Source organism: Bombus flavifrons, chromosome 12, assembly GCF_040668555.2.
Source record: "Bombus flavifrons isolate JBK064 chromosome 12, iyBomFlav1_principal, whole genome shotgun sequence".
Taxonomy (NCBI): domain Eukaryota; kingdom Metazoa; phylum Arthropoda; class Insecta; order Hymenoptera; family Apidae; genus Bombus; species Bombus flavifrons.
The window spans coordinates 10,239,821-10,250,529 of NC_138453.1; the positions used below are offsets into that span (position 1 = coordinate 10,239,821).

Genomic DNA, 10,709 nt, shown 5'->3' on the forward strand with positions numbered 1-10,709 from the left:
CGCATATTTATTATAATTATATATAATTACATAGACATATATTTATTGTACTAATGTGTAACGTAATAAAAAAAAAAAAAAAAAAGAAACTACGGAATCCACTGAGCTGTGCGAGTAGGTTAACGAAACTTAAGTCCAATTACCTACTCGTTTGTAGGAGAAAGCCTAACTTTTTTCCTTTATGTACATCGGCGTGTGACTGACGTAATTATGAGTCAGAAAATTCGAGCGTAACGTCGACGAAAATGAAACTTTCGCACGGCCATTGACAGGACGTGGGTCTGCACGTAGCAACGTATGCGAGAGGAGTTTTGATAAAGCTGTATAAAGACAGAGAACAGGATACTGCGGTGCTATGCATAATGTAAGCAATTACATTGTGTATGCGAACAATCGAGGAATCTATAGATCTCATTTACATTCGTCGATCCAAAAACGATCAAACCACATCCACCATGATTCCTGTTACAAGTAAAGCCACAACGATTCTACGCCATGAAACAAAACGAAGATCAAGAAATAAGAAAATTGTACAGATGGCTCCATTTTTTAGGAAATCGATTTTGAAAATCTCGTCGAGTACAATATCCTGGAACGAACGTAATTAGAACTTCCTTCTCACAGATGTGAACGCTTCTATGCGGTTTTATAGTCACGAGTCGCACTGTACAATCTTCGTTGCAGTTTGATTGTTTTTCAATCTACGAATATAAATCGGATCTATAGATCCTTCGTCTACATATCGCGCAAGTTCGTTATTCCTGCCTTTCGTCTTATTTTCCGACTTCTACGAATCACTTTATTGTATATACCAGCACTGAATGCAAATTTTGTCTCGCTTCTCTGGTCTTTTTAAAAAACTTTCCTAATCGTATGTTTCTTTTTTACGTTTCCCGTGTCGACAGTACAGCTGGTCGGCCACATATTTCGGCGCGGCACGTGCCAGAAATAGACATCGGTATCCCTTGTGTCGAATACGACGTAGGGGGTGCAACGACATTTAAAACGTTCTGCATCAAGCAGAGAAAACACCCTCAGTTAGTTGCAAACAGCTCGTCGACGCGGCTCGCGTTCTTTCCTGGCTTGTTACAATAGTTGGCTGTTAGGTACGCGTACAGTATATCTGTCGATCAAACGACAATCTCACTTTCGAGCGTGTAACGGATCATCGAGTTGATTTATCCTCTTCGTTGTAATGATGCGAATTAATCGCCGTTTAACCAATTAGGGTGATTGAACGAAGAGTCTGGGTGAACACGAGACGGTTTAACGAACTTATAAATCGCCGCCTCCTACGTGCATTTTGCAACAACTACGACCCAGGCAGGTGGAAAGGAAGATCGTGAAACCAGCGTTAATCTGTAGATAGATCGGCGACGAGACGATATTATGGGTAGAAACGGAACTGGTCCGGTGATCCGGATGTCTTCTACGGGCACGCACGCTGCTGGGGGCGTAGAATGTTGTTACTGCAGATGTTGCACGTGTATACACGTGGAATTTCTAAAAACTCTACCCGGTCTTCTAAAACTGGGCGAGACGGTGAGTTCGATGATTCGGGAAACGATTTTTTTATTTATATATATAAATATTTCATATGTAGAGCTTCTCTACAAATATATAGGTCGTCCAAAAAGTTTCTTTCGTTTTATAAGGAAATAATGGATGCACAACATTTTTCGTTTTATATTATTTTATCGAATTACGTATAGTCCATTTTGTTCTATCAAGATAAAGATCACAACGTGTGACAGATTATGTTTGTATAAAGACAACCTAATACTTTGCGTGCTGAAGCATGTATCACGAATATGTTCGCGAACAGTGACAAATAGACGACGAACTATTCGTGAACCATCAGAATATAATGTACCTCAAAATATGATATGATGAGAAAGTGAATAAACTTGTGAATAAACTTATTACATGATCTAATAGGTATAACAATAGCAACCAACGAGATACATCTGTTTTTCAGATTGTCAGCGGACTGATACAAAGCTTGTTAATTAATTACGGTTTAAGATACAGTACAACGATCGGTTCAGCTTTCGAAGGATCTTTAACTACGTCTTCCGCCTGTTTCTTAACATCAGCGGTATTACTCGCCTGCTACATCGTGTCCGAAAAATCCTACAGACTGATTCGATCATCTCTATTTGTACGTTAAAGTTGTACAGCGTCATTTATCGCTCGTAAAGAATCATCCTCCTATGAATCTTATGTGCATGTTGCGCATATTCCCGCGTATAATACACAGTATCTTAAACGTTATTAAACGTTTAAACATCCGTAGTGTACAACTAACATAACTAGAAATGACATTTTATTCTCTTCTAGGAATTGATATTCAATGCATTAGCATCCTTCCTGTATTTAAGCTCGGCTTCCTATTTGGCATTTTCCACGAAGGTATTTCTCCTTCCAGAATATTACATAAGGCCAGGGTTCGATGTTTATCCTGCAATGTCAGCTGCTTACGTACGTATTCTATCCTTAACAATGATATCTGTTTGTGCGTTCATTGTTGAAATCGTCCTGGTACTTTCGTAGATTATGAGTGGTTTTGTTGGAATACTACACGGGGCAGACGCATATTTCTCTTACACGCATTATAAGAGCGGAAGATGAATCGCAAGGGGAGTGAAATATATAAAAACATCGCACGATTCGTGACCGAATCAAGATCCAAATACAGCGTACAATGTACAAGGTGAGTAATACGTATAATTCGAACCAAATTCTCTTTAACATATCCGCTGCTACTGACGCATACGTTGCGTCCATTCAATTATTTAAGTAACGCAACTGTTGCATTTAATCTTCGCATTTAGATTCGAATCTAGTTGAAAGTATGCTGCTCCTGTTTTTCAAAATACCCATAGATGGTTCGAATCTAATCTGCGAGCGAAGCAATTGTACTGGAAACAAAAAAATTCTTCAAGAATGGTTCTTTAGACAGTCGTATCGTAGCAGCAGCGGATTTGCTTAATCGTATTAAAACTGTTCTTCAAAAATTAATTTGTGTTTTTTCATTTTACGCGCATGGTTCATTTCAACGTCAAAACGAAATTATATAGTTACAGAAACTATATCCACGTCAACAATCAATCGAGAAAGACCTTTATTTAAGCACTTATGTTAAATTAATACGCATAGCATTCCAAAATTATGTAACGAACGAAAATGTTATAAAAATATAGAAAACGAAAGTCGTATTTATTTAGATCCTCCTTATTCTTAATCCTTTGTTAGTAATGTCAAAGATAAAGACTATCAATTTCAATAATACCAGATAATTCCTGAGGCATGAGTCAAATTACAGGAATTCCTCGAGCATCTTCTTCCGTGCATACGTCACTTTTTTTCATTCACGTGCATTACTATAGAAAGTCTAGATTTCGGTGAACATTTTCAAACGAAATTCCAATTTCGATTTTTACTAACCCTTTGCGATAAAAACTTGGAAAACATTCGCTGCGTCGATATTCTTTTTCGCATTACCTGAACACAAAAAGCAACCAAATATTAATGCTCAATGTCTGAATATTTCTATGATATTTTGTGCGCTCCTTTACGCTACATAGGAAAGTTCACATCAGATGTTGAATATCTGATACGGAGTATGCGAGTTGTATAGAAAATGTATTGTAGAATCTAACATGCAGCTTTTTGGTTATTAGATATCGAAATGGATCATTGGTTTGCGAGATACATAGAATGACATAAAATGTGAGATGCGATGGAACGCGTGGATGTGGAACACGAGGTTTTATTCTATATCTTCCATTCATTCTTCGCGCAAAGAATCGTCTCTTTTTCGGCTGTATTACGATTTCGGGAACAAGCTATATAAACGTGCAAAACTGTCCAAAGCGCACATAATACACAAAAATATATAAAATCCGGAAAGCAAACTCTTTATTACAATATTTAAAGGACGAGACGAATCTGTACGTAATTTTCATTTCTTAAGTTGCGCTCATGAAAATGTGAATTTGTATAAATATTCGTTATTTACTCGTTAAAGTAGAATATCGAGTACATGTCATACCGAAGTCGTACAAGATAAAGTTTAACGTTTCGTTACAAAAAACGAATAAACAACGAATCGAGCGAAAATGAACACAACGACGTTGAACATGGTCAAATACGTTCCTTTAATCCTATTATAAATCTAATGTAAGATTGACGAAGATGAATGACGACGAATAATTTCGAAGAGGACTGTACAAAGCCGTGCAGGTCGTTTCAATAATTTTCGTACCAGGTTATCCGTGGATCACAGGCACACAGTGAATGGAAGTTATACGTTGCGTCGGTCCTCACGGACTCTCCGATCGAGACCGTGAGGTTTCTCTTTCCTCTCTGCCCCACCTTTCTCTTCTCGCGATCCATGAAGCGTAGCTAGAGTCTCTCTTTCTTCTTCTTCTTCCCCCATTACTCTCTATCTTCCTTTCGTGTTCGCGGTTTCCGTTGCTCTCGTAGAGGCCTCACCAAGCGTATTGCTTGACTCAAGGCATGTGGTCGACAGTTTACTTCGTGATTTCGAACCGGTCGATTCGTAGACGATTCCGAACGCTTCTCCGTGAACAAGGTGAAATAACAGAAGAATAGTTCGATCATTATGGGGATACGCGTTAGGAGTATCAATGACAGTCTCAGGCTCGCGTCCACAACAAAAGGTAACTTATTTGAAATAATAAGGATTCGCGTTTTTCTAGTCATGAGTTATATCGTATGTGCCCTGTACATTGTTCCACATTTACATGCCCCACAAGCTTGATAAATCGAAGTATCATTAGGAATCAATAGGAATTGGTAGGAAATAATAGACACTTGGACAGTGTCGATGAACAGTGCTCATTACGTGTATCAGTATATCAGGGAAAGAAGGAACAAGTATATACAATAGAGCAAAGAATAAATAATTAGACTGTGAATATTTATGCACCTTTTGCAGGTATAGAAATTTATATAATACACAGTGATGTGCAAAAGTTTTCAAGTAAATGGATCTTTCACTTTATATCCTGGGAGGAATATGTATTTTCAAGAAATTTAATTAAATTTCTTATTTAATTTAAATTCAATTAACGTTATATTGTTATATAACAGATGTTTGTTTGTTTTATTATTTTCTTCTACTTATCGCGGCTTTATGCCCAAAGCCAGTTAAAATTCTCTTAGATCCCTTCTGGAACAAAAACTGAACAGTTTGAAATACAAAGTACATATATATATGTCTGTGTGTGTGTATACAAATATACAAAATATTCCAAGTACTCGTTACAGTGTTTAGGAGATGAAATAAATCTTTGTTTAGACTCCTCTTTCTTATTTATATTAAGAAAAATGTGAATTTTCCGCGTAAATATCTAATCTAATTATAATACGACACGTTGCCAATCGTATGACACGTTCAAAATGAAAAATTCTAGTCAACTGCTCGGCTTTCTTCCGTACTTTCTAAAAAATTACTCCAAACCCTACGCGAATTCATACGCGAAACTCAACAGGTGGCACGTCGCTTCTCTTTCGTTCGCATTCTTCCACGTAAGGCAAGGGACCGTGCAAAGGGCAAAATGTAGTTAAGCGTATGCGTGTAAAAAATTGTTCCGGTTTTTCTAGTCGGATATCTCGTTCCTCTCACAGTTGCAAAGCAAAAACTAGTTAAACCACGAGATCGAACTGTATCGGTATCGATGCTTTCTCTGGGTACGAGCGTAGCTATTTCCTTTAAATCAACGTCGATGTACAGCGATTCGTATTAATATTCCGCTGTTTCGTGGAATTTCAGGATTATTCGAGCATCTCTCAGAAGCTAAACCGACCAACTTGGCTTCCTGTTAATTTCCTAAATTTAATTTAATAATAATATAATCGCCTAAGTATAAGCAATCTTCGTTTATTCGATTAAAATTCGATTGTCAAGAAACGAATATGCAGTTCATAAGTTTATTACATCGCAACAGGATGATTGCGATAAACAATACGAACAACAATTAACAGTAAATTCCAATGTAGAAAGAAAACTGTGTTCGCAAGATATATGTTACCACTAATTAAAAAATGTTTGTTTCAATGAAGAAACGATTTGTTAACTGTCATAAACGAAAGTATATGATGTAATATGATTGCGAATTATCGTAAATCAACGTCCAGCTCCATTTTCTAAAATAATCTATCTCTTACGAGAGAATATTTCGATTAGATCTATATAGGTTGACATAATAAAAAGAGAAGTTAATCAGGTTAGTAGCAGAAAAGCATGCAAATATTTGCTTGTAACAAGCTCACGGATATACTATATGTACGTGTATGAGCATTAAAGATCGTGGTATTGGAGGAAGGATTGGTGCTGGTACGTACAGGTGCCGATAAAATCTCAGACTTTGTTAACTTGTCGTGATCGCACAAATTTAATAACAGTTATACGATCTGACTATTCGTTTCGACGAAAATTATTATCATGATCGTTGTAGTACTTAATGATAATGCGCAATAAGCGAAAGCATTTCTGCGAAATGTACGAAGTAAATATAAATATACCAATTACTTTCTTCTTTTAAGAGTAGGCTCGTAAAATCAGACGAAGACGTAAATCATTCCGTTTGTTAATGACACGTAACTTTTTACGTATTTGCTTATCTAGAACGTTGATATCAATACGTTTGACATATACGCCTCTTGTATTTAATCGCGGGGCGTTGAACACCATTTCCATTGGGAAAATACGTCACATATTACGATCGTAATCTCTTTAATTTAATTTATTATAATTGATACGTCATGAATTTCATTGTAAAATAATCTGAATATCGATTGATTTTCTTCGGTACACGTGGTTTAATTTCACGCAGTCACAGGCCGTTAAGTTCAGAGAGAAGAAATTTACGCGATACGAAGAAAATTATGCGATAGGGATAACAACGACAAAGAGGTCTTTTCATGCCGTTTTTCACTTTTTTCCGATACGATCACGAACAAATAACATATTTATCATAAACGAGTTGTCGCTTCGAAACTATAGGAAGTAAATTTCTTTCGTAATTTTGCTGCCTGGCAAATTTACATATCCGTGTAAACGATTGCTTCGCCAATCATACGTGCTTTCTTATTATGCAGTTTTATCGCAAAATAAGTTTCAAATTTAATTTATACATTCCAGAATTCTTCCACATAATACCATTTTCCCTTTATTAACGTATCAGCGAACTGAGCTAATGAAAATACACTCGAATCTTTTCTAATGTTTTCCACAATTCTATCCGAAATATAGATCGAATGTGATCGAATGCGTTTCAAATTTCGATATACTTGCCCATCGACTTCTTTACATGATTTTCAAATAATATATATTTATTATTCTACAAGAAAATAACAAATATTGCCTTGGTCATTAGTTTCTCATTAAGTTGTTATCCTATTTGATTTTGTATGTTTCATATTTCTCACTAATTTGTTATCATGTTTCTTCTTATATGCCTTACTCATGCTGTTGTTATAAGTTCGAATACTTCTAAGCGGTAGCAAACACGCGATAATGATATCTTTCGAATAGTTTTAACACGAGATTCCCGTATGGAAGTTGTCTGGCTGAGTTTCAATGGGCAGTCCCGACCCTTCCATTTCCTGCAGTCGTCGAATGTGATCAGGGTGGTGTACGTGCCCGAAAAGACGTCATCCACAAGTTCTTCCCAGGAACGGAAGGCGCGCAGTGACGTCAATCGCGTCGAATCATTAAGTCTCTTATCCTCGTTTCCTATGTCCAAATGCGCATCTATCGCGTGAAAATCAAATACACCAACAACGCTTGTTCATACGCGTGTGTTGCAACGATCGAACCTCGCGGTACTGTTGTTCGGTCGTTGACCGGAAATTTATGTAACTCGAGCAATTATCACCAGGTAGGCACGAAATGGTCTGTAAACTTTTTCAGCGATTCCTTTCCAGGTAGAAGATTCTTTTAATTCTCTTAGGTTCCACTAATTCCCATGGATACATACGGAGTTCGCCTTCCGTTCATTAAAAAGAATATAATACTTGATATCTATCTGAGAATAAATTCTTATAACTCCAGAAGGTTGTTTTATACCAAAGCATATATATATATCAATAGCTTCTCGTTGCAGAATATAATTAGAAATGGATAACGCAACCATCTGGAATACCATCAGCTAATGAATTATTCGAGATAACGTTCAGCAACGTATTTTGTGTTTCAGGAGAAGTGTCGTGGTCAACGACAGAGGAGCCTTTTACTCCCGAAGAAGAGGACGCGATAGTAACACTGGTGGTAATCGTGATCGGTATCATAGTAGCTATAGTGGTACTGTTTTCAATGGGAATTTTCATCGATTGCAAACACCAGTACGTAAAAGTATCGAATATCGTTTCTTCTTTAACATTGTTTTAGCAATAAGCTGGTGTTACCTGAGAAGACATTATGTAAAACAAATGAATAAAATAAGCAACGAACAACTTAGGAATAAAGTAATATACGCGTACTACTGAATTATTACGAAGTTGTTATTGTACAAAGATTATAAAATTAAGAATGTTCATATCGGTCGGACAAATTTCCTACCTTTTTGACGAGTACAAGTTATATCCTCGTAGAAATGAAGGTGGCAGCGGATGAGCTGTGTAAGACGTATTTCACTGTTTATCGCGTCACTAACGATGAGAAAAGTGGTCTATTTTCAAATGTAGATCGCTTAAGAATTGTTTATTACCGAACCTGCGAATTACAAGACAGACTGCATATACAACGACGAGGAAAATTATCGGCGCAAACCAGATTTTGGATCTGAATCGGAACTTGCAGTTTCGTATGCACGTGGTCTTTATGATAATCGTTTTAAATAATAAATAATCTTGCAGGATCATTAAGCAGCTGCGTAATAAAACTATATAAAAAATATACATATAGAAGGAATTAGTTTTGGCGAAAAGTTTCTATTAACTTAAAATTGATATAGTAACGTCTTTATAATAAATAGTCTAGGAACGATATAAGAACCATCGTAGAGATTCTAATTAAACAAAAATTTCCTACTTCGTTACAAAGAATTATTCCGGATGAAGGCTCATAGCTGTTTTAGGAAGTAAAATCGACGTTATAACTGTTTTCAACACCTGCTTTCTATACTTTGCAAGAAATCGAATAAAACGTGCTTTGTTTCAGCAATTCACGCAGAAGTTGACAAAATAAGCTGGCTCGTGCTAATATTTTTTTTCGTCGTTATATATAAGTGCACCTTGACCCAAATATTTTACCTACTCAAATAACCCTACGTCGTCTTATTACTGAGCTGCGCGGATATTTATGTAAATTCATATTTTTACGAATGTAGGAATAGCGAATTAGAAAAAAGTGAAACCCTAGTGGAAGATTACTTTTTCTACTGAATATTATAGAAAGCTTCATACTTTCAGACATTTCACATATTCTTCTATATCCTGGGCATATTTGCATTTTCAAATTTTCCCGCGAATGTGCAAGAATTCGCTCTACCTACCGGCAAAATAAAGCAACGACCGATTATTTCATTTCGTTGCAGAAAGAAGAACGTTTTAAAGAAAAAGAAACTGAAATTGAAGATGCCACCGTTACCTCGAACGAGGATGAGCCAAAAGGAGGACGCGAAATCTTTAGCAGCAGATATGTGCCCAACCGGTGCCAGTGATGCTGGCATAAGGACGCGCGATGCCATAGTCTGACACCTTTTGCGATACGTGCATCTCCAACACGAATGAGAGCCACTGGTAATCTTCATCGAACTTCGTCGTCGGATCGAGAGCAAACGATTTTCGGGATAATGTTAGGTTAGAATTTTCAAAAATGGACGAAAAGAAATTTCGCGATACACCAGGACGACGTTGGTATTCGCGTTGACTAAATGTGGATGGAGCGGGCTTATCGTGCTTGGAGTGAGACGCGAACAAATTTTGCAAACGGTGCATAGCAATCGAAGAAGTTCATTGATCATTCGACGTCATCCGCATAACTGTGATTTACATATTTCTATTTATCTTTCGATCGCATCGATCTCTTATCGTGGCTGCTCTACAAAGTTTTTCCTCGCGAGGAGGAAGCGTAAGAAGAAATTTCTTAAAGAACTTTGGAGCTGATGAAACATTATACGTACAATTTCAGTAATTGCTCGAATTACTAAATACTATTCGTTCGATCGTCTAATTTTGGAATCGTAAAATACGAAAAAATGCGAATTCGAATCTGTACGAAGGTATGTGTAGTGGCTCGCGAAAGTATTCGAACACTAACAGACATCTTTTACGAATACAATATCACGAGTGTTATATGAGACATTTTGAAATTTCATTGGCGTCGTAATGATATTCTGCTATCATGATTATATCGATGAAGTTTGAAATAAATCTGAAAGTATATATCAAAATTACAAGATATTTTGTACAAGCATATGTTTTACAGAGTTCACAGAGATTGACGTAAATTTTAAACAAACGAATGTCCATTATAATGATAAGCCTAAATATTTAATTGGTTCTTTTTAACGCTTATTATATGTTTAAAACTATTCATTAAGGCTACTCATGTCGTATATTAATTTTTAAACAAACACATGTTTGCGGTAAATATCTTGACAGTTGATATGATCCAGTTTGATATAATCATGACAATTGTGATTCATTACACTGATAATAAAATTTCAAAATCATTA

General features: G+C 36.4%; 2 protein-coding genes across 2 annotated transcripts; both read left to right on the forward strand.

Moving 5' to 3' along the window:
* Positions 1–15: 15 nt before the first annotated feature.
* On the forward strand, positions 16–2,693 carry sing (MARVEL domain-containing protein sing). The gene is made up of 4 exons (XM_069124812.1): positions 16–1,542; positions 1,979–2,161; positions 2,341–2,481; positions 2,554–2,693. Exons 1-4 carry the CDS (start codon positions 1,390–1,392, stop codon positions 2,629–2,631), a joined length of 555 nt encoding a protein of 184 aa, XP_068980913.1. The 5' UTR covers positions 16–1,389; the 3' UTR covers positions 2,632–2,693.
* A 1,794-nt stretch (positions 2,694–4,487) lies between these two features.
* LOC138185676 (uncharacterized) lies at positions 4,488–10,269 on the forward strand. The gene is made up of 3 exons (XM_069124815.1): positions 4,488–4,685; positions 8,229–8,373; positions 9,567–10,269. Exons 1-3 carry the CDS (start codon positions 4,628–4,630, stop codon positions 9,724–9,726), a joined length of 363 nt encoding a protein of 120 aa, XP_068980916.1. The 5' UTR covers positions 4,488–4,627; the 3' UTR covers positions 9,727–10,269.
* Positions 10,270–10,709: the final 440 nt, after the last annotated feature.

Bases quoted from the DNA above. Each gene is read 5' to 3' on its own strand.
- sing (XM_069124812.1), top strand. From the start codon at position 1,390: ATGGGTAGAAACGGAACTGGTCCGGTGATCCGGATGTCTTCTACGGGC. The intron at 1,543-1,978 runs GTGAGTTCGATG...TCTGTTTTTCAG, and splicing joins TTCTAAAACTGGGCGAGACG to ATTGTCAGCGGACTGATACA. The intron at 2,482-2,553 runs GTACGTATTCTA...GTACTTTCGTAG, and splicing joins CTGCAATGTCAGCTGCTTAC to ATTATGAGTGGTTTTGTTGG.
- LOC138185676 (XM_069124815.1), top strand. From the start codon at position 4,628: ATGGGGATACGCGTTAGGAGTATCAATGACAGTCTCAGGCTCGCGTCC. The intron at 4,686-8,228 runs GTAACTTATTTG...TTTGTGTTTCAG, and splicing joins GCTCGCGTCCACAACAAAAG to GAGAAGTGTCGTGGTCAACG. The intron at 8,374-9,566 runs GTACGTAAAAGT...ATTTCGTTGCAG, and splicing joins TTCATCGATTGCAAACACCA to AAAGAAGAACGTTTTAAAGA.